The 27,433-nt window shown below is 42.2% G+C and overlaps 1 protein-coding gene across 11 annotated transcripts in view; it reads left to right on the forward strand.

Moving 5' to 3' along the window:
* EPHA5 (EPH receptor A5) overlaps window positions 1-27,433 on the forward strand; it is a 177,572-nt gene that overhangs the window by 77,896 nt on the left and 72,243 nt on the right. For all 11 annotated transcript variants that reach the window (XM_034064705.1, XM_031048506.2, XM_031048508.2 and 8 more), the window contains 2 exons: window positions 11,540-11,695; window positions 17,101-17,436. In XM_034064705.1, coding sequence (XP_033920596.1) covers window positions 11,540-11,695; window positions 17,101-17,436 — 492 coding nt within the window. The remainder of the gene's footprint in view (window positions 1-11,539; window positions 11,696-17,100; window positions 17,437-27,433) is intronic.

Here is a 27,433-nt window from a genome sequence, read left to right on the forward strand (position 1 = left end):
CAGATTTTGCCAATATCACCTGGAAAAACTGACAGAGAAACACTTGCAGCAAGTTAACCTATTTTTATTAGCACTTGTTTCACATATTTGTATTTGGTTATGAATATAGTGACTGCTGGGGAGAAAGCTTTCAGCTATATCCTGGCAGGATGAAATGCTCCCTGTTCCTCACATTCAAAGACAGTTGAGGCTGTGAAGTTGCTTTCAAATAGCAAATTCATAGAACAGTTTGGGTTGGAAGAGACCCTCAAAGGTCATCTAGCCCAACCCCCCTGCAATGAGCAGGGACATCTTCAACTAGATCAGCTTGCCCAGACCCATATCCAGCCTGGCCTTGAATGTCTTCAGGGATGGGCCATCTACCATCTCTCTGGGCAACCTGTGCCAGTATTTTACCCACCCTCATTGTAAAGAATGTTTTCCTTGCATCCAGCCTGAATCTACCCTCTTTCAGTTTAAAGACATCACCCGTCATCCTATCACAACAAACCCTGCTGTAATAAAACAGTTTGAACCATGTCCCCATCTAAAGACCTACAATGGGAAGCTGTATGGATAATAAAGAAAGAAAAAATAATTTCACAGCCTGTTGTTAAATTAGCAATTCTTCAGAGTCTCTAGAGTTCCTGGCAGAATTAATATGCACTATGAAGCCTTGGACAGCCTCGGTGCATATCATTTACACAGCAGCTGTAAGAGCAAAATGCAGAGATGAGGAGAGATCCTCGATTGCAAGGGAAATACTGGAATTATCTGCCTACCAATCATTCAGCAGCCTTGTTCATTAATAATCAAGAAACATTTGGATTTGGATTACATCCCTCATTCTTTAAAGACAGAAGCAGCAGAAACAGTGGCTAGAAAATTATGTGTTAAGTAACACAGGGGAAAATAAAAGGCAGGGAGAAGAACGTATACAATAAAAGTGTAATAAATTTTCCTTGTACTGAAGGGGAATATCTTATAGCGTTTTTCTGCAAATTGAATGCATCTACATAAATAATGTAGTGCTGCTTTTAATTGCAACTATTTATTTTTGAATTTGGCTGGATGGTAAGAGAATTTCTGTGAGGAATAACGAAACGTGTGTTTTTGTGACTTGCGCAACTTAAAAAGAATTAAACTGTGAATAGTATTTGGGCCTTAGCTGTTCCTAGCTTCTCTCTAGTGCATCTGAAAAGTAAACTACAATCAGGATTACATCTGTGTAGAATGGATGCAGGATACTGGGCATGCCAAGTGGCAAGGAGAAAAATATTACCAGTCCCTACTTGATGCAGGAAACTCCCATTTGGTCTTTCAGTGCAAAGCATACCACTTCCAATGAAAGAATAAATATTGGGCTTTTTATATTTACCTTCTACTGGTTGATCTGTTAGTGTTTGCATTTTCAGGCTTTCTTCTCAAAAAAACTAAAAACTCTTTCCTTTTTTTTTAATAGCAAAACTGATTCTTTAACTTCTCCTGCAGTCTCCACCTTTCAGGGCTGCCGAGAGGACAAGCAGCATCCCCTCGTTCCACATTTGCCTGCTGGGTATCCCTGGATAGATCCCACAATACTGACAAGGCTTTGAAAGCAAGATGTGGAAGAGCTATGGGATGGCAAACTGTTTGGGGTGGTTGTGTGTGAGTCATAAGATGAACAGGTTGCAGTCTTTTCTTGCAAGACCAAGCCCAGGGTGCAATGCCCTTGTGTCCACACCAGCTTTCCCCTTTCTCCTCTCCTATTTTCCAGTCTTCTCTTTAACAAATCAAATGTGAATGGTTTCTATAAAGCAGAAGTGTTGTATTTTTTTTTCCCAAAGTGCCTTAGGAACACTGTTCAAGTTGATGAGATGCAAGGGTGCAAAGATGCAGTGGAAATTACAAATAAAGTTAGTGCTGGGTTTCCAGGGTAAATAGGCTTGTGTAGGAGATGCTTACCTCTTTCATGTAGCTAAGGAGCCAGCTAAGCTACATGTGAGCCTTTATAATAGTTTGAGAATTAAATCTCCATATATCAAGCTTTGGCAGCTCAAAACCTTGAATAAAAAGTCTATGAGAATGGCCAACATCACTGCTGCAGAGTGTGCTTTGGGCTAGTGCTCTCTAGTATGGGAAAACGGATTTGGTGGGAAGGAGGTTGTGGTGAGGTTTCATGTAGCAAGAGTGAAGGCAGTGTTTGCTTTGCTTTACTTTTCTTTTTGCTTCACTTCTGAATTTCTGGAGCAGTTGTGTATGTCAAATAGACATTTTTGAGGGCAAGAATGAAGCCCATGAGAAGAGGCAGTGGGCAGGGATGCTAGCAGGACATCTTCCTCTCAAGTCTAAGATGCTTTGGTCTCAGAAAAGTGCTATTTATAGTCTGATAAAATATCTTCTTGAGATAGAACTGTTTGGGTTTGGTTTTCTCTTTTCCTTCAGGGTTTTAGTGTTTTTCTCTCTGATCTGGAATCACTGCAGTTCTAGCTCGTTTGTGGCAAGGATGATCCAATTCCAGCATCCAAAAGCCGTGAGGCCACCTACTCAAACAGTATTGTGATTGCTTCAAGATCAGGAGGTTTAAAGCATCAGGTTGTATTGATTCATTTTGGGTTTGCACGTGTTTGTTGATATGCAGCAAGTTTCCCTATAGGAATGGGAGAAATTTTTGTATCTGTATGTGATGGGAAAACCACTTGATGTTTCCACACTTCTCTGTGTGTGTAGCTTGCTCAGCATTCCTCATTGAATTTCTCAGGGTATTAATACTTGTCTTATCCTCCTTGTACCCACCCTTTGATTGCCTCCTAACTAAAGTCAGAATATCTCAGGGTATGCATACTGGGGGAGAATTTAGCTCAGAGAGACCTGCATCTGTAACTCCAACTGTTGTGCTCCAATGCAAAAAGCCATGAGCTTCTGTAGAAGATGGCATGACTGAAGGGAGATATTCCCCAAGAGGTGTACTCACGTTTCCTTCTGCATCCCTCTAAGCCACCAGCCTGCTGCAGAATTTTGCTTAGCAGCACCTGTATCTTAAATTTGCAAAATAAACCCCACTTGCCTGGAGTCACTTTTATATGCATAAACCCATTTAGCACACTTAGTTCAGGCATCTCTAGATAAATCTTTCCTATCTTTTTTTGGTCAGAAGGACTGCGAACGATCCATCTCTGTCACCCTGTGATGGAACCTGAATAGATGTGTCTGGCGTGACATATGTTCAACTATAAATTACAGAGGAACAATTTTAAAATAAATTGTCTGCAGCCAGTCCTACCACATTTACCTCCTGAGGCAGCTGATCATAAAGCTTGAAGCAAACAAGTCTTTAAACACTGAGGTAGGGTTTGAAAGAATCCTTTTGCGTAGGTGGCGGCATCACCGTAGGTTGGTGGGATGCTGCCTATTTTGGACCAAAATAGTTAGCAGAGGAAAGGCTGATTTTATACCAATTAGAAGTTTCACAAGATAGAACCAAGTAGAAGGAAATACTTTAAGTGGTTTTACTTCTCTTTACTGCCTGCATATATACAATCTAATAGTTCAGGCTAAAACCTTGAAATGTTGGTCAAGTAAACACGCAAGACATAAATAATTACAATAAATCATCCCAAATGTCATATTTCTTAACCACAATGGGTTGCAATTGTTCAAGCCACAGCATAATTGCAGAATCTTTCTTTCTTTGCTGGTTGGGCTCCAGATCCCTATGGAGGTCTGAACCAGAAGACTAAAACGCTTTTACTATAGAATTGTGCCAACAAACATGCAGCTTTGAAGAGCACTGTTTTCCAAGAGATTTTGCCAACATGTCTTTGCATTACTCTCCTTAATACCTGCACACAGATAGATATGGGGGGGGGGGGGGAGGGGGTTGTCTACATCATTTTCAGGTTTGATACCATCACCCTGTTGCCATTAGGGATGATGATTGCTATTTGCTATTCAGTCAATGCCTCTATTGAACTTGAGGGAGTTCTGCAGCTTGTCCATCAATCTTCTCTTCACTTAGAGTGCAATGCAGCTTGAATGTTTAAGTTGCCATTCGCACAACAAAGGATAACCTGGGGTGTGTGTCTACGCGTACAGAAACTTCGAAAGCAGACTCTTATGTCTCTTGGATTACACGTGGAGCTAGCATCTAAAGTTATGTTTACAAGCGTGCAGAAGCAAATGCGTCCCTGCTGCCTTCTGTATCTCAAATCATCTTTTTCCCTTAGGTGCAGGATTGTAAATCATTGCTTCCTCTGTTTATGAGAATAAAATTATTTCAGTTTGTCTTGATTTACGAGGAAAAAAAAAACCTCAGAAATTTTAGCATAATTTAAGTGCATCTTTTCTCCATACTTTGGAGAACAAGGTAAAGATGCATATATAGGTTTTATAGATAGAGATTTAGAAAATTACGTAGATATTTTATAGCTAAAATAGACAGAAAGTCTGAGCAACAGGATGTGGACTGCCTTTTCTTAATGCATGCCAGATAGCTGGGGCTCAGTGAGACCAAATTAGGTCTGTCTCTTGTACCCAGAAGGCAAACAGAACCACAGGTGCCACCTGGGCTGAGAGCTGAAGGAGTTTTGTACGTGATTGCAAGAACATGCAGCTGCTGGCCCCAGGAATTTTGGGTTTGCTAGGAAATGACACTTCACCTGAAGCAGTGCTTTCTCTAGAAATGGTCCAGTTTCTTCCAGGTTTTTTTTTTTTGAAGGTCAAGTTTGGGGGAAAAAAGAAAACAAACCAAAAAAAAAGAAAAAAAGAAAAAAACCCCAACACTTTGAGCTATCCCTGCCATCAACACAGCTGGTGAGAGCACCCTTGTGTGGTGCTGAGTGCTTTTGAGAAATCTTCTGTTTCCCCTAAAAACATTTATTTTCCATAGCTTGCTTTCCTTCTGCAAAATTAAACCCAAATGGTAGCATGGGTTTGCATATATGCCAGGATAAATCTTTTTCCCTGCTCCTCCATCACACTGATGAGAGTTTAGGCTTGATTCAGGTTTTGCCTCATTGATTGCTTCAAAATCTTCTTTAGAGCAGCATAGGAATGTGCAGAAAAATAGCCCATTAAGACCTTAATGTAAGCATAAGCATTTTCAAATGCATTGTGTTCCAAGTATTTTTATGGCTTGCAAATGTGGCTGACTTGGGAATTTGATTAATTTTTCAGAATGAAGCCATGTGATGAAGTTTTATGCCATTTAGAAGAAACACATTAATGTCATTAGTGGCAGTTAATTCTTAGTTTTCCAACAACTATGGTCATGTCATAAATTGCCATGTGACAATTTAGTGAGTCACGTGGTAGAAAAAGTGGTATTTCAAAGGGAGGAACTTCAAGTACTAATTTATTTCTGTTCAAGTTTTCAAGGTTGTGTTGGTATTCAGAGCTAGAGCTGATTTCAGTGCAGAGTGGAGGTAATTCTGCCTGAGTTAGTATAAGGTTGGACAGAACAGCATCAAAAGACACTGTTTTCTTAGAACAAAAAAAAAAACCAACAACTTAAGAATATTTCCCACTTGAGATGCATGAATCAGCTCATGTCCAAGGTAAGAGACCAGTCTCTTTTTCGAGATGCAATGCCCTCAGATGCCCCACTTATCCCCACTTAGCAAGCTCCAGGAACCTATTTAAAAGAACCTTTAGCAGGTCTTGGGCTGCAGCGGTGGGTGTTGAAGTTGCCAAAGGATGATGGCAAGTACAGTGGATTTAAGCAAACGGGCAACTTTGAATTACAGTGTGTTATTAGTGGGGTTTTATTTAATTCCCTTCAAATTCCCAAGGTGTGCTGCAGGAAGCTACATAGCACCATTGCAGATAGAGAGACCAACCCTAAAGGAGATATCACCAGGGCATTTTACACGTTTGTCTATGGCTTTATAGCTTTGGCAGCAATTTCGATGTCGGCCTGCAGTTCAAAGAGAGCTGTTAGGGAAGGCAGGATTAGCCCTTGGGAGCCTGCTCGTGAATTCTGCAGGAGGACGCTCAATAGTAGGTTGTTTTAGTTCTTGGAATACTTTTTAGAAGAGCATGGCAATCATCTGTTTATATTGGTTGGAAGATATGAATGCAGTCTGCTGTGGTTTTTGATTTGTTTTTTTTCCTGAAAGTAAAAGTCTGTCAGGAGCACAAGCTGGAGCTTGGAGCCGCTCAGCAGTATAATTGATTCCACATTGTAAAGACCTGTACCTCACTAAACCCTTCTTTAGATTTTGGATGCATCTAACAGGCAGCAGCCCCCTCTTGCTTCGAGGCATGGCAGCTCCAGAGATGAAAAGAGGGGGTTGTTTATTTGTAGATAGGTTTTGCTCAAATCTGTCAACTCTTGAGCCATATTCCCCGTGCCAGAGCGATGTGCTAATGAAGGCAGAGTTGATGAGCTACAGAGCTGCTTGCTTTCCTTTATACTGAGCACACACGCATGCACCACGTCTTGCTTGTATTTCTGCCAAGAGCCTGCTCGATGTGGATTATGGGTCTGGCATGGGGCAGGGTTTTATGCTGTAGTTGCTTCTAAGAGCTGTGGTAATTTGAGCTGTGTGTCCCTGACAGAAGTTTGCAGTCTGAAAAAGCATATGAGACTAAAGAATTGGAGGAAGAATCAAACAGGTTTTGTGTTTTGGGCAGGTAACCTGTTTCAGCCGGATAACCTGTGCTCTGGCTAGATTAGACATCCCTATCCTCATTATTTTTTTGTAAGATTTTGGCCATTAGCTTTATTTATGGATTAGTAGCACTGCCTTATGAATTACATTTGTAATTTCTAATTACTGTGGAGACTAATTTGGTTCTCTGCAAGAGAGACTGTAATTCCTGTTTGAGCTTTATTTTCTGCAATATATGAAAGGTCGCTTTGCTGATCTTAAGCACTTAAGTACTCTGAGCTTATCCTCCTGGCATTAGGAGAGTGCAAAAGGATGAATAGGTTGGACGTTTTTCATGATTCCTGGAGTTTCAACGCTTATAGGGTCATGCTTCTTAGCTTTTTTATCTCCAGGGACAAAACTGGAATTCCTACCAAATATTAATTGGATTGCTTTACCTGCATGGCCATATATGTGCCTGTGGATATGGAAAGACTTTAAGGTGGTCCTTGCTTCCAGCACTTGTTGGCTGGGGTTGGTATGCAAAGGCACAGGACAGCCAGAGAGGGGAGAAGGCCTGCCCATTGAATGAAGCTCAGGGATGGTTGCAGGGATGCAACTGTGATTCATTTGATGTTAAGGCTTGCAGAAAATAATCTGTCAAGTTGTCCCAGCTGTTTGATTGTTACTCTGCCTGCTTCCCCCTACCTCACACCCTCCACTGGTGCTGTCTCTAGCACTGATATAGCACATAAAAGTTCAGCATATCATTTGACGAGGGTGGTTTTCATTGTAAGAGTGAAGGTGATCCCTCCTTCATCCACCCACATTGGAAGAGCCAGCTTCTGTTAGCACAGCTCTTGTGGGCTTCTCTCTGCAAAGTGCAAAGCCAGTTTCTAATCCAATCATTGCCAGTTTAAGGGATCAGTTCACACCATTGCTGTCCCAGGAGTTTCTTACTGCTGTCGTTCACTGCAGCCATCTCTCACTGGCCCATCGTGAAGTGGGCAAGCAGAAGACTGCACAGATGTTAATGATCTGTGCCTGCAGCATTTTGCGGTTGCTACTAAGAATAAAAAGAGTGAAATTAATTGCTAATAATGGATGTGCTACTAACAGAAATGCATCACACTTGTACCTAACACCAGCAGGTTGTTTATGCATATTTGCTATGTCTAAAAATACTCTTATTTATTTTTTCTCTATCAACCAATTTCATTTAAAGTCTATTTTCACACATCAGTGGCTGTTAATCAGTTAAGGAGTTATCAGTTTTAATATTAGGAAGAAAGAAGCAGATCTCATCAACAGCTTAAAAGTTAATTTCATTTTTTTTAGCTGTCTTGCAGCAGATTATGGGGAGTCTTAGGCTCAACTTATTTCTCCTCCTTTTCCCCCACCTTGAAAGAGATAGTACCATTACATGTGTGACTGTATGGTGATAGTTCTACATATCCTTTAAAGAGCTGTTGAATTAGAAATGCTAAGATAAAAATATAAGACTAAAATAAAATTCAGTTAGAAATTAAACCCAAGACATGCATGTAATTTTAACAAAGTCATGTATACTTTATGAAGAGATTGTAAGGTTGGCTGTCAGAAGAGGAATAGTGAGATAAAGACCAAAACCCAAGATATGTGCAAAGTAAGGTGTTTGTGGCCCTGTTCTACTCTGAATCCAGTTTCCAAAATACCTGAGATATTGCCGCCAGTGGCAGAAAAATGACATGGTACCAGCCCCTGCTTTTGGCTGTTGAGCTCAGACAAGACTGTGCCCATCTGGCTACTGTGATACCTGCTGTGCAGAGTGGAGGCATAATGTTCCTAGGTCAACTTTCATCTAACAGTATCCATTTTATCACAGCATTCCTGTTTATTAAAAGGTTGTTGCTTGAACCATCTCATCATCTATCCTCTCCCTTGTGTCAGGTACAAAGCAAACATAGGAAAGTATACAGAGAGAAGTGTTTTAATAGATACTAGTTATGTCTGAAACAGCCTTGCAGCTACAGCTGCTTCTGCTCCTGAGCATGGTAGTGCAAGTGTGTTTCCCATAAGGAGTGGTCTCCAAGCTGCTAGTCGTGAGAGGCTGGAAGGCTATGTTGGGAGAACCCTGCAAATCCTGTTCTGTCCTCCCCAGTGCATCTGATGCAGGATCTTGGACTCGGCATGTCACCACTTGCTATGCTAATTGTTGCATTTATTTTTATTTTCTGTCCTTCCTTTTTTAACATGTCCCATCTCCTGTCCCTGAATTCTTCCTTTCTATCCAACACAAGAGTATTTCACTTAGGTCTGACAGCACACTACTCTGCTGGCTTCAGTGTAATTTAATGTTCTTGATTGTTCTTTCTTATAACTTTTGGATAGAGAAGGGTTGCCTGATGCATGGGAACCTGTGAATTATACAAAAAATTGGTCCAATTCAGTTTTATTTCACGTGCCTTATTAAAACATGTGTTATTAGTGTTGTACATCTGTTGACTCCATACTTATTCATAAAAACCAAACACTCCCTTTGAGCTGAGCTACGCATCATACCATCATTAACAAGCTGCACCTCGTTGAAAGTCTGTCAAGGAAAACTGACTTATTCTTCATTTGCTGCTTTGCACAAAATAGAAACATGGTAAACTCTTGTGCTGTAATGATTTTCTGTCTGTCTTGATGGGACATAATGATGTAAATTCAAGTCATTTTTTGAAGGCTAATTACATCAAGTACATGCTAGACGTGGTCTGCCCTCATTAACGTTGCACATTTTTGTGCTTTCATTTCCCCATCCCTATTGTCTGCAGGTGCAAGTGAGTTTGATTTGGCTTTGAAATACAAATTATAGGGTATAGAGGAGCCGTGTGGTGGTCTCCTCTCCCATAGGACTCTCCAGCAATTGTATAACAAGTCCTTGCTGTAGGAAGGGCAGCATTTGAAGGTGGTTGTGAAGTAAATAAAAGAACTCTGTGCTAGAAACTGAAGAATGTGCCATAAAGCATGAGGACAGCTCATGGAAAGTCTGTTAACAGCCATTGAGAATAAATTCAGCCCTGGGTCTGTTCAATGATGCTGGTGTATGAACACAAAGCAGATGATTGCATCCTGCAGAGCTCACAGCCTAGGTATAGAGCACTAGTTGGATGATCAGCAGTTTTGGAAATTACAGGGGTTTACAGGGCTTTTTAAACCTGTAAATCCCTTCAGTTCTACTAGTTTCTCTGCCTGTCTATGGGAAAGAAAGGGAGTTTGGGGAAGGTATGGGAGGGTGCCCAGTTTGGGGAGGTTAGCAGGGATGCTGGAAATGAGCGTTTCATAGAGAGATGGAGAGGCTGCATATACATGATGGAGATCTGGCAGCCTATGGTGGGCTTGTGAACTGCTTCAGGGTTGCATGGCAATGGGAGAACTTCATGTTCTGATCATGGAGTTGAAGTCTAGAGGAAGTCTACTGGATGTTCTTGGATCACACCCCTTTTGATTCACAGGTGTTCTTGATCAACAAACTTACTGGCTATCTCCAGGAGTTAGAAGTTGATGTGCAAGTGTCTCACCTTTGGTGAAGATAATGGCATAAAAGGGAAAACGTCAAGACTGTTCTCTGGTACTGTGGGAAGCATATCCAACTTTAGAAGCAGTTTTCTTAGTTGGTCCACCAGAGGAAAAGGTATCTCTAGCAATGAACTGTACTTTACCATGAAGATGAATTCTGTCATTACTGGCTGAATTTTAGCATATGATCTTCATACTGTGTTTGTCTGAGACATTCCTGATGGGATAATATTAATGCTTTTTTTGTGAGCTCATTTTCTTTGCAAACTGATTGTAGCTGGGGAAGTTTGAATGCAGGTGGGATTTCCAGGTAACTTCTGTAAGTCAGGCAGCAGACCTGGGCATCACTGCTATCTCACTGGGCAGAGTCATTTTAAAGCATCTCTGAAGGAAAAAGAAAGTAGCAGTGTTCTGAAGCTGCTTTAACTTATTTCCACGTCTCTGTTTTTTGAGACAAACACAAAATCAAGTTTTTCTCCTTTTGCTAACAGTGGGTTTGTAATTCTGCATATAACACTGCGATTACAGGGCCAGCTGCTTTTGTGCTAATGCCAGGGTGGATACATGCAAACCTATGGTTGTCACTGCTTCTGGCTGAGTGTGCACACACAGGTGAAGTGCAGAGTGCTGTGCTTAGGTGAAAGAGTGCATTTTTCAGGAGGCTGGGAACAAGATATTACTGTATTCACTTCAAATTATTAAAAAAAAAGAATAAAAAAAAATGATCCTAAGCTACAGTAATCCCTATGTTTGTGAGAACAAAAACCAGCTTTTGTATCAAGTCTTTGTGCCTTGTCATGCATATATAATGGAGCTGGGAGGAATATCTTGTATGGCAAATATGCCTGGTTCAGGCTATACCCAGCACAGTCTGTCTTGTATGGAACACTTTAAAATTCATCATAGGTTTGCAGAGGAAAAGACCCTAGGGAAGTAACCTTATCACAGTGTCTTAAAGCTGTCAATCTTGAGGTCCTTCCACCACTGTGTTGCTATTTGTTTGCTGAGACATTGATTTCTGGGTGTAGAACATCTTAAACAAAAAACATGAGGTGTATTTTACCCGTTTTTCTAAGACTGAATGAAAAAATTCCCCAAGCACAATAATGTTTTCTAAAGCAGAACCTGAATGATGTTGCTTCTAATGCATTCAACAAGGAAAATAAATGCCCAGCAAAGGCAGATGCTAGGGGAAAAAGAATAATCAACAGCTTCACATTCTCTTTTCATGCAGATATTTAAGTATTCACTGACTGCTAGTGTCCTACACTGTTTTAAAATATGCAAACCAAATAGCTTGCAAGTGTTTGTCTGTTTTCTAGCTGAACATACATTTTTATAGGGGTTGGGTTTTTTTTGATTCTTTGTTTTGTTTTGTTCTTTTAAGGAAATGTGAAGAGACTAATTTTATGATGGGAGAGCTTAGCCTGTGGTTCTTCTTTTCACAGTATGCAGACCTGGGTTCTTCAAAGCTTCACCCCACAGTCCATCCTGCAGCAAATGTCCCCCTCACAGCTACACGCTTGATGAAGCATCCACATCTTGCCTGTGTGAAGAACACTATTTTAGGAAGGAATCAGACCCACCTACAATGGCCTGTACAAGTAAGCATGTGCTTATAGGGTTATTTTTAATCCTTTCAAGCTGTTCCTGTACTATGACCGGACATTATGATCCTGATTAATGTGCTTTTACAGGCTCTGGGCTGGAGTCTGAACTAGTCTTGACACACTTCTAATGTCTGGTTTTGTCCACCAGACCTCTGGTTACACAAGAATAAACTTTCCAAAGCCTTTTGCTTCAAAAGCTGGTGTTAAACCCAGGAAGTGTTTTTTGTCTCCAGAGGTCCCTTCCAACCCTAATGACTCTATGATCTGTGACTCTGTAATGAACAGATGTTCCATCTCTCACCAGCCACCTATGGGCAAACTCAGCCAGCAGCATGGCATTCAGACACCCGCATCGGTGCGTGCATGGGAACCGGTGTGGGGCACACACATCTAGGAAATGATGGGTAGCGCTTGTCAGTGCTAGGCATGGATAGAGTCTACTACATGTTCCTGCTTAGTGTCTTCTCTTAGCTCGTTTTCAGCAAGCAAGCAGGGAGAGACCCCTAACTTCCCAATCCACCTGGAGAAGGTCATTCTTCAGGGTAGCCTCAAAACTCTGTGATGAAAACTGCTTCTCCAAACCTGCAGCAGAAATGTAGAGCTTTTCCCCTCGGTGTACGGGGAGGGTAGATAACGAGTAATTGGGGTATTGGAAGTCCAAGGTGAAGTCTATGGAATCAGAATCACTAATTTTGCCCTTCTCCTGCCATCTGTAAGCTGTCCGGTCAGCTGTACTTTGGAAGTTTCTTGTTCATTTTATGTTTCATATACTGAGGGCCACATTTTGCCACATTCCAGCTAGTTCCACTGAGTGTAGCACAGACCACAAGTGTTTTCTGGGTCTCTCATGCTCCAAATTAATTTTTTTTTGTGATGCAAAAGAGGTTAAAAGGGACCAAAGTGAAGCTGAGCTACTGGAGCAGGAAGAGGTAAAGCTTCCAAGGAACTTAAACAGTGGAGGAAAAAGGAGGTGTCTGAGTCCATGCACGCTTGGAGGCGCTGGGACATAGTGCAGAGGTGCCTTCCATACTGTTTCCTTGCATCATACGGGCATGGGTTTTTGTGCCTTCATCAAAAGCATGGTTTATTTTGCCTTCATCCCAGTGAATACAGATGTCCTTCATAGCTTCCCAAGTTTGCACTTCAAAAAGAGAAAGAATGTCTGTTCCTGTTGGAGAGACGCAAAGGAAATTGCCCTCGGCGGGTCTCTGCTTGCCTGAAGGAGGCACTCAGAATAGAATCTAGGCCCTTGAACTCTGTGTTTGCTCTTCACCAGCGAAAGGAGCATAAGCATGTGCCTATTGGAAAGTGTGCTGTAGGGAAGCAGAAGACAGCCTTAGGCGGCTACCAGTAGCTGGTGCTGTCAGATCAAAGTGGTCTGGGGGGATGAGTCATGCAAGCACTTCTCAGTTTATTTAATAGGCATGCTGGTGTCTTTTGGAGCAGTAGCTAGGGTGGGTTACAGCATGAAAAACTTTGATACCAGGGTTTCTTGATGTCCATTTTGCCCCTTGGCCTGACTTAGATAAATGAGAGATGATTAGGTCCAGCATGGTATTGGGATATGGGAAGGGAGAGGTTTTCTAAGAGAGCTTTTCTAAGCTCTGGAAACATACATAAAATCAGCTTTTCTGTGCAGGCAGAACCAAAGCTAGGGACTGACACAGGTATGCGAGGTTGCCAGTGTCAGCAATACCTCCTGCCCACCATCGGTGATACTGCTCTCTGTCCCTTCTCAGGATGGAGGAGTATGTATCCAGCCTGTCCTGCTGGTGGAGCAACACAGGCAAGGAGTTGTGGTCCCCAGGGAAGAGCTTTATGCGTGCCTGTGACCTCAGTGTAGGGCAGGATTTTCAGAGAGGCACAAGCAAGCTTGGTGACCAGCTCATATTAAAAAGTAGCACAACTCGAGTGCCTGCCATCCCCAGGTTTCTGGTGCAATTTGAATCCTGTAGTTAAAGGCTGTAATTTCTGATTCTGCACATACTATGGGATTTTCTCTTCGTGTTTGGGCTTTTTATTTTTCTTCTTTTTCTTTTTTCTTTTTATTTTTGTTAATAAAAAAAAGAAGTAGTAAATTTTGGCAGAGACAGTAAAGAGAAGGTAGTGACACTAACGTTTTAAGCTAGTCCAAATAGATCTGAAAAGGAACATCTCATTGTGAACTGAAATACAAGTGAGACAGACTTAAGTCATGACTGCTAGGAAAATACTGCAAACATTTGGTATGTTTTTAATATTTATTGCCACAGAATTTAATAATATTTGTAGGTTTCCCTCACCTTGAAATCTTGTTAGCTTTAGAGAATCCATCAGTGTCCATCTTCAGGTCTATTTCTGCAAAGTCCCCTTGCCAGTTGCTGTGGCTATGAAATGACATTTTCCTTATTTAAAGCAAATGCTTTTCAGTCCCAAGCTGCATGAGTCTCCCCCCACCAGCAGCATCACTGAAGAAAACTAACTGCTACACCCCTGTTAACTGCTCAGTTAAGTACACTGAAGGGGAAAAACAAAATAGATGTAATTTAATTTTTCAAGTTCCATGTGCATGTTTTATAAGTAATGTTTGGTGATTTTGAAATTAATACTACTCTAATGCAGTCTGAAATATTTATTGACCTTATATTATATATTGACCTCGATTATAGCTGAGTAGTTCTAGCTTCAGTTCCTTGAACATCATCTTTTTGAAATTAAAAGAGAGTTACATCCTTTGGTTCCCCCCCACACATCTCAGAGAAGAAACCCTACGGCTGTTCAGAGCATACTGGGGAAATATCTTCAGTAGTATGAAACATAGGACAAACTGAAGATTTTATAGCATTTAGTGTAATGTCCTACTCACAAGAAGTTTGCAGTTAACTTTATTTTGAGTGCATACTTACACATCTTTGGAGGGTAAATTCTCAGGTTATGTTTTTTAAATATATACATCAGCAAATAAGATTTGATGTCCTTCAAGAAAAATACTAATGTTTGTCTTCAGAAAGTGTTTGTCTCTAGTCTAGTCAGTAAATGGTGGTGCAGAAGGGTTGTTTAGGGTATCAATTAGCAAACAAATACATATATACATATATACAAATATATAGACACATGTATATATAATATACATCTATACATCTATATATGCGTCTGTATGAATATATATATACAGATATATATATATATCTATATACTAATATCTTTGTCCTTGATAAAAGGAGGTTGGAAATTAAAACAAACCTTCTTAGCAGACCTAGGGCCCCCTCTTCCAAAGATAAAACACTGGTTTGTTATCCCAGCTGTGATTTATCAGTTTTACCCATTGTGGTTTCAGGATTCATCAAGTAGGTCTTGTAAGATATTTGTAGACTACTAAAAACCTTTATCTGAGCCCCTGTGAGAATGCTAATTTTATAGGTTATGAAGTCCCACTAGCTTCAAAGTGCTTCCACTGAAGTTGATGTTTTTCAGGCTTCAAGAACAGCAGCTGGCTCTTCTGTACAAACGAAGTAAAAATCTCTGGTGACTTTACAAAAGTAGTAACTTATCCTAATTAAAGACACATTGTCCAGTAAGTGTTTCTTGTGCCTGATTTCTTAATTTTTTTCTTAGAGTACTGGTAGCAGTAAAAAGGCATTCATCCAGTAGAAATAAAAATAGGCCAATCTAAACAGCAGAAACATATAAAAAACCCCCGAGTGCAGTATATATAACTCCACACAGCTCCAGTGATGGATTTCATAGTTTCCACTGTATCAGTATGAGTTTGACAGTGCAGAAAATAGTCCTAACTTGAGCTGTACTTTGGTATCATTAGCTAAATAACACTGGGTCCCTGTGACACAGATTGCGAGTGGCTTGCTTCCCGTGATCTAAAGTGATCACAGGATAAACAAGCCAGATGTGTCATTTCCTAAACTAACTTAGCTTTTGTATTCAACTGCTTTTATCCCTCCCCCTAAGAAGTACAAAAATAAATCGGTATTATTTATTTCCTCTGCAAGTTTCTCACTGAATCGTAACAGCTTGAGTCGAAATCATGACAGTGTTTTATCAGTGTTACCAATTTTATAGACTTAAATAGGGAAACAGGAAAGGGAAATAGAGGAAAGTGCTTCTGGTTTATAAGGTAGTTTCAGTTTTGCAACACTGCCTCTTTAAAATATGATATTAACAAAACAAGAAGGTGACAACCTAAGACACTTGAATTCTTATGGATTTCTAGCTGATGAAGTTACTTGTCGGGCTCTTTTCAATGAGCTGCTCATGAGTTTTGACAGCTTCATTCAAACTTCCCTCATCGACCTCCCTTGGAAAAATCCCAGTCTTTGCTACATAGCTTCTGACGGTGCTGTGACTAAAATCCTTCCTGGCTTGCTTTGATAAATTCCCTCTTTCTTCCTCAGTCATTAGCATTCACTGAGTACATAACACATGAATCTCTTGCATGAGATTCCTCTTTGTCCTTTCACATTGTCTTCAAGGGTGTATATGAAGCTTGCCCTTCATCTCCAACACAAGCCTGTTAAAAGCACTTGCAGCACCTCTGCAAGTAAGCAGTCTTGAAGATATTTCCAGGTGGGCTTTGCTTGCCCAGCTGTGGTCTTTCCCAGCAGGGTGAAGGAAAACAGCTCATCTTTTGCAGGAGCTCTGGTACCTCTGCAGCAGCTGTTTCTCCTTTGATAGCCTTGCCAGCACCACACTGGCATCCTGAGCGGGGAGGCTTGGCAAAATAAGCAAGCACAGTGTGGCTAACCAACTGTGCTAGAGCTTGGCAGGGATCAAGAAGGCTGCCATTGAGTAGCTGGATATGGCCATGTTTCCAGTGACCCATGTAGATCACCATCTGCTTTGGGCTACATTGAGCATCTCATTTAGGTATGATTTGGATGCCCAAGCTTAGGTTTCAGTGTTGCCAAATATCTGATGGGGAGAGACGGGAGCACACAGAGGAGAGATTTGGTGTCTGAGTTGAGTGCCTAAGGAGTGTGAATGCCACAATGTATATCCTTATTTAGGACCTAGGGCTAGTAATATAGGGCCAGTGGTGTGCAGAGGGAGAATCTTGCTGCTGGCGAAGCCAGTAACATGCGCAGAGCAAAGATTTGCAGCTCTCTTCACAGGAAGAGTTAAGAGAGCATGAGAGGCAATGCTCTGGGATGGAGTGCTCCTCCTGTTGAGTTTGAGGAAGCCCCGTGGCTTGTCCTCCTATGCAGATGGCTGCATCCCACACAGACCCCTTGAGGAGAGGTGGGAATACTCAAATCCCTGTTTTCCCCCTTCTTCAGGTGCTTCTGCAAAATGTACTTTCTGGTGCATGAGCAGCAGGGCATCTCTCTTCAGCCAAGTGAGTAGTAGAGAGAAGGATGACTGATAATACTGTTTTTACCATGTGTTTTTCTCACTTTACAAACCAGGACCCCCCTCTGCTCCTCGGAGTGCCATCTCAAATGTTAACGAGACTAGTGTCTTTCTGGAATGGATTCCCCCTGCTGATACTGGTGGAAGGAAAGATGTGTCTTATTATATTGCATGCAAGAAGTGCAACTCACACTCAGGTCTGTGTGAGGCGTGTGGCAGTCATGTCAGGTACCTCCCCCAGCAAACCGGCCTGAAAAACACCTCTGTCATGATGGTGGATCTGCTTGCCCATACAAACTATACCTTTGAAATTGAGGCAGTGAATGGAGTATCCGACCAGAACCCTGGAGTCCGGCAGTTTGTGTCTGTAAATGTAACCACAAACCAGGCAGGTAAGTGAATCTTCAACCTGGGGAAATGTCTGGGGTGGGAGCCTGAGCCAGTCAAACCCTGTGCAGACCTCCCTTTGAAATGGGTGGAAGTCCCCAGCATGAAGGGCTGGACTGTGGCATCTTCAAATCTATGTGTGCGGGTGGTCGTGTCTCATAGGTTACAATTACTGCACTCTTCAGCATGTTTCCTCGCAGCAGGACACGCTTTTAGGGTATTTGATTCTTTCCTTTTACACTAAGCTACTTGGAGATCCCCTTGCTTCTTTGCGTTTTGCTGTATCCACCTGCTAAACCAGAAAGAAAACAGTTGCCTTTCCTGTTGAGAAAGGGAAATTTCTAAGAGTTCATTTTAATTCCAAATTCCAGTCATTAAAAATGCCCTACCTTTGCAAACAGTTACCTGAAGAAAAATGCTTTCAGTGACGTTAGGGAATTTAATCCCTCTTCTGCACTGTGATACTAAAGTGACTGGATTCAGGCTGGTAAGATATGATACACTGTCACAGCTTCTCCGACAAGGTAGGGCTGATGTGTCATTGCTTGTACTTCTTGATTTTGCCGTATACTGGCAGAGATGTAGACTGGTTTGTTCCTTTGTCCAGAGCTTAGTCTGTCTGTCCTTCCTTTGCCCAGCAGTTGAAAAGAACTTTTGCCTTGGACACAGACAGGGAGCTGCCATTGTGCCTTGTCATTTGGAGCTGTGATGGGAGGCAAGAACATGATTGCATGTCCTTCCATACACATCAACACACCAGGCATATCACATAGCTTCCGTAAGCCCTTCTGTAAGCTCTTCTTCTCTTGTCCATCATGCTCTGTGTTTTCGGGTCTTAACCTTTGCTTACCTGGCTTGCTTCCTGCTGTTTTAACTCAGGGCTGCCCAGTGACACTCGTCCACTGTGGAGTCCTTCCAGAAATGTGAACAAATGGTGTTTGGGGCTGTGAGGACTGTGCTGCCAGATCACTGAAGCGAACCCCTTGTCTTCTCCTGACAGACAGGGCTTAGCCAGAAAGTCTGGTGGACTATGCAGCATAACAGGTAGATGGAGATTGGCAGATCCTCACTGCAGAGCAGAAAACTGCTAGCTGAAAGCAGGGCTGCTTTTCATTTCTGCTACCCAGGTGAACATGTGCAGGCTTGGCAGCCAGCAGCTCAAGAGTGTGTTTTCATCTCACTTCATCAGATACCTGTCCTGGTAATTAGAGTGGAGAGGAAATAAAGGCATGCTGATGGATGCATCTGCAAATCTTGTGGAGGAGCATCAGTGGATGGCAGTATGACACCTGTTGAGGGCACCTGTTTAATGCAGATCAGTGGGTGTCATGGTTGTGATGCTGTTTACTCTTTTCCCATTGTGAAGGCTGCTGCCAATAACCGCTTTTGGAAAGGGTGTATTTTCCTGTTAGTGGGCTTGCATTAGTATTTCATTGCTGGCAGTGGATTTTCCCTGACACATGGAGTTAAATCCACGTAAACCTCAGTAAGTGTAGTTGAATGAGGGGAGATAATACATTGCTTATCCATGCAGACTGTGAGGAAATGGTCCCAATTCATGACTTACATCCCAAACTCACCATAGTTTCAGCAGGATTTATCCACATAGCTGTCTTCCTGTTCATCAGGCCAAGAATAACCCCCCAGTGCAGGTATATTCTCCAGCCTTGTATTGAAAGGTCTGTTACAGGAAATGGTAGACCTGTCATGAATGTGCCTTATGCTAAGGACAAGTGGGTAAGTGTAGCTTCTGGTTTAGTCTCGCTGTTTATCCTGGTGGAGCTCCAGTCAGGAGATATACTAATGGACCCAGCCATGAGTGTTTAATTCACTGTGTGATGCTGAAATTGCATCTGTATGCTCTTGTGTTTTGATTCAACAGGAGTGGTGACTGTATTTTGTTGTCTATCTGACTGATCTTGTTCAGGAGGAGAACCAGGCCTTTCTGCTGAAGCTGTAGCATCAAACATCCTTCCCAGTAACGTGTTCTTTCAGTGCTCTTTCAGTTTATTCATGCCAGAAATAAAGCAGCTATAGAGGGGGGAACTTTGCAAATCAGATGGGAAGTGAATACCTGTTTTCTTAAGCTGCCTCCAAAAAATATCCTTTGAGGCAAGTAATGGAAATGTGCAGGTGCAGTGGTCTGTGCCTGGCCATGCCTTAAGATGCTGGATATCCCTGAATGAGCCTCACCTTAAGCTGTCCTCTCTCAAGTAAGTGCAGGCAGGGCACGTGGGGCTTCAGGAAGTCTCAGCCCACTCGTCCTCCACCTGAAATTACCACCAAGACGTACAGCTCTGGGGCCTCATCCTTTCCCTTGCACAGGTTTTCTGGTGGTATGATTATATTTTCCTGAAGGTGGGTGTAGCAAAGCTGAGCCACTAGAAGTGTAGACCCAAGGACAACTGCAGCAGTAGGAGAAATCCTGCTACAAGAAACGCTGGCTGCAGAAAATGAAAGAAATTGCATGCTGCGGGATAGGTCTGGCTGCTGGAGTCCTCTTGGCAGCGATTCACTAAGCCAGCACTGCAGAGAAATGCCAGGGTTTGTTTTGTTGGTTTGGCTTTCGTCTGTCCCAAAAAGACCATGTGAATTTCAGGACTGCAGAGAATGCAGAGGCAATGGGGTGCTGGGTGCATGACCTTTGCTGTGCATGAGAGCTTTTGGCAGCAGAAACTATCTCTGGGTTGGGCTTTTGAAGGGATTGCTTCCTGAAAATAATGTTTTTTTCTTCAAAATAATTTGTCCCCATTTCTCTTTCCCCAACTTAAAATAATGAGAAAAAGATTCTGCACCTGCACTAAGTCTAACATTTTTAGATGGATTTAATTTTCCACTGAACTTCTGAAATTAGATTTGGAAAGACATCAAGGAAACAGTAATGTTTTGTGCACAAGAGGATGTAGATCAGCTGGTGACTCTAGTCTGGTGATTCTTCTTCATCCATCCCTTGGGACCTGTTGGTACTTGAGATGCGACTGTCCATGTGGGATGCAGTGGCCTTAGGCTTCAGGTACCAGACTAGTTCCTCTGTCACACTCTTGCAGTCCCTAAGCCTCTGTTGTTTCTGTGGTATTTTTCAGATGTTTCCCAAGGGAGAATATGTATCCAGAAAGGGTGAGCAATGCCACAAGCAAGGGGAAGTAGGAAGTGCAATGGCCTCCATTGTGACTAGCTGTTGCAGGCAGAGGGCCTTATTCCCTTTGTAAGTACATGGGTTGGCCAAAGCATGGGTCTTTCCTGTGGGATTGCTGCAAAAGACATGCCCAAGGGACTTCCCAGCACAGATGGCAGGGAGCCATCTGTAATGCACTCTCACAGTGCATTAAAAAATGTGCCTTGTGCACATAGGCGGGAGCCCAGTGAATAATTCATAGGCTGTAATGATAGTATTAAGTTAGTCATCCTTTTCGTTTTCATGGTTTTGCTCAAGTTTTCATACTTTTGGAACTGCCACCTACTTAGATGGTTTCCAGAGAGCAGTCTGTGTGTGTGGCTAATACTGAAGTTTGCTTTTCAAGTGACAACCACGTGATGTTTTTTTCTCAGCAATTTCACCAAGCTGGATGATTAAGTAATGCTGTCGCTCTAGACAGAGATGTGCATCTCCCTTGAGGCCTTTCTTTTTATCTGCCCTTTATATAGAAAGCACCTACCATGACATCTTGGTCAGAGATGTGTGCCTTGTAATGGGTCCGTAGAGAGAAAGCAGTTGTGATTCATGGTTGTCTGAGCACTGGTTGTATCATCGTAGGAGTACATGGAGAAGATGCCATGTATAAAACCTTTCTAGGCTTAAAACCTGCCGAGAATACTCACTTTAAGCCTAAACAGCCAAGCAGTTTTCTTTGCTTTTCATTTCCAGCATCTCCCATGCTGGGTATGGTTTCAGGCATGGTGCTGGCCTGGAGGTAGGGGGTGTGAGAGTGGGGTGGTTCTCCTGCTGGCATCCCAAATGCCACAGGGTCCTTTACATTTAAAGACCTTGTCTGTCTGTGTTTTCAGATAAGCTGCCTGCCTGTTTTCTGTTTGAAAAGTCAGCAGCCAGTGTTCAATCCTCTCCTGTGACCTGTACGATACTTTTAAGCCTTTTGGGGGAGAAAAAGAAGAAAGATCAAGATGTGCTTGCTAACAGAGGAGGTGATAAGGTGTCTAATGCCTCAAGAAGTCCGTGTGTGCCTGAGGCAAAAGCAGAGATACAAGTTGCATCCTATGGTGCAGTAGCACTGTTTAAGTAAAGGGGTTACAGGACAGGACCTGGCAACTTGTGCTGCAGCCTGGGAAGCATGGCTAGGTTCTTGCTTGACAAAACAAAACCCCAACAACTCATTGGATGCTTGGAGAAGCTGGAAGGCTCTTGGAACAGGGAGGTGTGCTGATAGCCATGATGCTCACTCTGATTGTGCATTCTGGGATGCTGTAATGGGAGAGAACAATGGAGAAGGTGTTTTTCTCAGCACTCAGTATGTACCAGTCTTTGAAAAGCAGCCAAAGATGATTCGGAAAGGGAAACCTGCAATATAGAGCTTATTGTAATCTTATATCAGCAACTGGGTGCTTTTGAAACCAACAGAGTACAGCTCTGCTCAGTCTGGGAAGAAAACATAAGAAAATGAGACAAGAAGATGGCTGTGCTGGGAAGCATGTTTTCAGAGATTGCCATCGGGAATGGACAGGTTCTAATCCTGTAAGGTTCAGAGTCTGGTTCTTGGAACTTTCAAGCCTCACAGTCTTGTTTGGTTTGGCTTGGTGAGGGGGAGTTTGCTTATTTTCTTTAGACATAATACAAAATTTCCAAGGGGATGCTCCAGTAGATGCAGTGTGTTTCATGCATCTCACATAATTCATGAAGACTGGTTTTGCAGCTCTGGTTTTCAACCAGAACTGTTGACCTAGGGCCTATGAAAGCTTAGGTAGATGCTTAGTTTTGGAAGACTCTTTTCACCGCCAGGGTAGTGAGCAGGGCTTGTCCATTGTAAAGGTACTTGATCCACTGAGGTGCATCATCTCCTCAGCAATGGTCAGGATACCACAGCAAGGGTATGAGCATTAGGCAGATGCTGATGCTTGCTTAGACCACTTTCAAACCTCTAGGGTCAATGTCCTTGTGCTTTATAGCCCTTAATGGATTTTTCTCCCATGAATTTCATCATTTTATGAACTCCAAGAAAATTTTAGCAGCTGCAGGCAATCCTGTTTGAATTTGGTATGTCTGGTAGTTTAAGCTGTGCTTTAGATTCATGTTGGTCAGAGAGGAGCTATTAGTGGCATAAATAGAGGGTTTAAGTCTTGCAGTTACCTATCTGTTTGGAAAGCACTGTTACTTAGAGATGCCGCACTAGCTTCCAGCACATTAACACAGGTATTGCAGCATCTAACCTATAATAATGTGCTCTTAAAAGCGAAGTATAATCATCCATACAAGGAGGGTGAGTAAATGAGTATTTTAATAAGCAGAGGTAAGCTAGTACTCCTTGAAGACCGTGGTCTCCATTTAAACTTGGGTGCACCCTGCACTGCAGTGTGTGGTAGCATGGCTGCACCTTCCAGCAGGATCCTTCTGCTGGTTGTGAACAACCTTCCTGTCCAGGGAGATGCAAAAAAGAGTATCAAGCTGCAAGTGAGGGTTCAGGTAAGAAGAGAGATTAATTTCATTTGTCCTGTGCATATGCTGGTAATAAGCCTCAAGAAGTATTTTGCTCTTTTTGAAGGTGATCACATGTAATTGGAGGATGCAATCATAGGTAGTTAAAAACCAAGCACACTGGCAAAGTAAAACTTGAAAGCCGGTGTTGCACAAAAGGTTTATTGTTTGATTTTTTTGTGTGTGTGAATGTGATGGTTGCATTTATTCTGCATATAAAATCTTCATCCACTGTCTTATTCCAGGGTCGTGAGTTCACCCCAGCCCAGATGGCTGGGTGTCTGCTACCAAATGAATTATGGATCAGCTGAATATTTTACAGTTTTATTTATAACTCCCCAGTTGGTAATTGCTACATTTTCATAGTTTGTTATAAGTCTTTTTGTTATACTTGGAGTATTAGAAATATGTGCTTGAATATTGAAAGAATATTTTACAATATGAAAAAAAATCCTCTGAATTACAGTATGACTTTTAGTTAGAGGTCATTTTTATTCTTGAAGACAACCCTGTTGTTGATATATGAGGACATTAAAAGCTGAAATAAAAATGTTTTCCTCTATCTACAGGCAGACCTTTCAATTTTGACATGAAATTAAAATGTCTTATTTATAGATAAAAATAAAAATAGTAAGCAATAGTCATCCCCATCCACCCTCCTCCTAAAAAAGGGAAAGAGAAAGGCACTAGAATTCTTGTGATGAAATTCAATCAATGACATCTGTTCTGTGTTGTGCAGTAGGGTGCAGGTTTTACCATCTCCCAGTGGCAGCAAGACAAATATCTTTAAAGGAATAAGTTTCCTTCAAAGCATGCTGCTTGTGAGGTAGTTGCATGAACTGCAAAAAATAAATCATAGAATCATAGAATGATTTGGATTGGAAAGGACCTTAAGATCATCTAATTCCAATCCCCCCTGCCATGGGCAGGAACACCTCACTCTAGACCATGTTTCCCAAGGCTCTGTCCAGCCTGGCTTTGAACACTGCCAGGGATGGAGCATTTACCGCTTCTCTGGGCAGCCCATTCCAGTGCCTCATCACACTTACAGTAAAGAACTTCTTCCTTATATCCAACCTGTTTAAGTTTCAGCTCATTACCCCTTGTCCTATCACTACAATCCCTGATGAATAGTCCCTCTCCAGCATCCTTGTAGGCCCCCTTCAGATACTGGAAGGCTGCTATGAGTTCTCCATGCAGCCTTCTCTTCTCCAACTGGATAGCCTCAACTTTCTCAGCGTGTCTTCATATGGGAGGTGATTCAGCCCTTGATCATCCTCACGGCCCTCCCCTGGACTTGCTCCAACAGTTCCATGTCCTTCTTATGTTGAGGACACCAGAACTGCACACAATGCTCCCAGTGGGGTCTCACAAGAGCAGAGTAGAGGGGCAGGATCCACGTTACACCTGGGGAAGATTTATCAATGGATCACAAAAGTGGTGCTATGCAGCTGAGAATAAGGGAGCAAAAGCTGCCCAAAATACATGGCTTGAGGTCCTGCAGCCAGCATGGCTGACATTGGTTGCTCTGTAACATCCCAGAGCCACAGGGAACACCACCAGCAACATAGATTCTGGTTTGGGGTAAAGTAGCAGAAATTGGGCAGCCCAAGTCTAGGTTTTAGAGGTGCATGAGGAGCAAATGTTGATATTTTCCCAAAGTCATAGAGCAGTCTGTGCTGCAGTCAGATGTGCTAAGAGCATCACAAGGTCAGAGCTGTAAAAAACTTGTGTTTTTGTAGAGCATAACTGATGTTCCATTGCAAGAGTGATAGTGCTGGTTTAAAATTTTATCTCTTATTTTGCTGGCATCTTTTTAAAGGATTGCCAAGTAATTTTATATTAATCTAATTCTGATCACAGACTGTTTAAAAAACAGTCTTTTTGCCAAGGAGTTCTCTTTGTATTGTGTTGAGCATAGTACCTGGCAGACAGCAAAAGTAAAGCATCTGAAATGTTTTCACTGCCCAGAAATGGCCCATCAATGTATAGATTATTTTTTAACATAAATGTAGGTTCTGAATTTTACTGCTAATAAAATCCTATTCAGCTCTTTTGTCTCAGTCTGGGAGCTGATAATCCATTTGTCTGACATGTTATTTCTCTGATTTTGGTTTTTAAAGTAGTTTTATAGTTTTAACACTCTGTGTAGATGATATTTGTGAAAGTGCTCATAAGACACCAAAACTCAAAAATGGCCAAAAAAAAATATAAAAATATTTCCAGTCCTGTTAGAGAAATAGCAGGGGACTCATAAGCATTTAATAAACATTCCAGTTGCTCTTTGGCTGCATCTTCTTTACCATACGAAGTAAGCTCTTTATAGTAATCTTCCTCAAAGGTTAAATATAATGGTGGAGGAGCCAGAGTAGTTTGTAGCATTTGCATTTCAGTAATTGGGCATTGAGTAAGCTGTGCTATAGAAACACCACTCAGGCTATAGCTACTTTACAGGGCATATCTCCTTTCCTGTGTAGCTATCGTGCCGATATGGATTTGAATGAGCATGAAGGTGTAAGTACACACATGGAAACATGTAAATGTTTGTGTGTGTACAAACATGAAGGGGACATGCCAGGCAGAAAATGAAGGTTACCCGTCCTTGTTTTTACGTGGATATCTGTGACAGCTTTGTAAAGCTCAGGTGATGGAAATCCATTTTGGTTTTGCTGCCCTGCTAACAAATCGCATGCTAGCCAGCTCCATGTTCACATGGGGTGACTCTGTGCTGCAAGGCCACCTGACAGTTTTCTGGCCATATTTTCCTCCTGCCTGCTTTTTTATGCCTTCAGCCGGACCTTCTTTAATATGTCATTCGTAATTAATTTATTTATTCATTTGACCAGATTTTTTCCCCTCAGTTGCTGATGTGCCTATGGAGCAAGCTGGTTTCTGCATTTCAGGAAGGATTTTTCTGTGTCCGGACTGAGTTCCAGCTTGCAATATGCATGAATTACATGTTCCCAATCAGTATTTTGCAGTATTGAGCTGAAATGCTTTTTTCCCCTGGCTTGCTTCTTATTGGATAATCATGTTTCAGCAAGGCTTGGAAGGCTTTTCCTTATCTTCTACTGGGGTTGCTATTACAGTCCATTTCAGTAGCAAACCCCTTGCTCATTCCTTGAAAGATCTCTGAAATGCTACTTTTGGCACTGTAATTGCTTGCAAAGGTTCAACATAATAGCAGTAATGCAGCTGGTTAGTGCTTTATCCCTGTTTACTGCCCCTTCTCTCCTTGCCTGGGGATTTGGAACGGACTGGATACCTCTATCTGGAGAGCCAAGAGCGGCACTAAGGTGACAGACAGTGCAGCAGTAAACTATATTTCTTAAACACAGCAGCTGGGCCAAAGTTCAGCTACATGTAAATACTGCAAAAAGCTCAAGAGTTAGGAGGCTTTAATTAAAACACACTTCAGATGTGCTCATTTGCTGGCATGGTGGAATGTTTTCTGCATCTCCTGGTCCTGGAGGAACAGTCCTGATCAAAGCGAGTAACTAATGGGATTTCCAGCTAGATCAGTACAATAGAAATCACCAGAAAGAAAGTGTTATTATTTATTTATTTTCCTGCTTCCTCAGGCTTGATAACTTTTAAGAATACTGGGTCTGATCAAAGGCCATGTGTGAATCGATGCAGGACACCCACTGCCTGTGGCACTGCTGGTTGAGTGTTTTTCTACTTCAATGCAGCAAGCCAGAGCACTGCTCTTCCTGAAGGGTGCTGAGCACACTGACCCGATCCTGTGTGAGCACTTTGCCTTGGGTAAGCCTAGGAGATATCACTGCCCTGTGGAAAATGATGGAAAAGTTTGCAAACTCTGTTAAGGATTTGGCAAAATCCACCCTGTAGGTTTTGGCCAGCAGCAGTGGGTAAGTCAAGTAGTAGTAGAAGAGTCCTTTTGCTCCTGACCCATTAGTTCTGCATGGTATTTGGCAAAAAGAGGTGAAGATGCCCCAAAAGCAAATCTTCAGAATTAGGTGGAAGATGCTACTGGAAGGCACCAACACTTGCTTGCTGCCTTCCTGGAAACACACACTGTAATTGTCCAGTGTGCTTTTGCACCCTGTGTGCAAAACTTGTACATCTTTGCTCCTTGTTCCTGAGATGAAAGGAAGCAGCATCGAAAAGCAGAAAACTAGGCTTGCCTTCCCACCTTTGGTCTGCAAGGGCTTATGGGACCTGTGTGTAATGCCTACATAGCTTCTTCACAACTTTGTGCAACCAGCTTCAGTCCAAGTAGAGAAAGTGGTTCTCAGCCAAGTAGGCTATTAACGGTGCTGTCTCCTGAGTTGTCTTTCACACAGTTCAGCATTAGCGTGGCTTATTACAGGGGACTGATCTGCACTGCACTCTTA

This window comes from Melopsittacus undulatus, chromosome 7, assembly GCF_012275295.1.
Source record: "Melopsittacus undulatus isolate bMelUnd1 chromosome 7, bMelUnd1.mat.Z, whole genome shotgun sequence".
Lineage (NCBI taxonomy): Eukaryota > Metazoa > Chordata > Aves > Psittaciformes > Psittaculidae > Melopsittacus > Melopsittacus undulatus.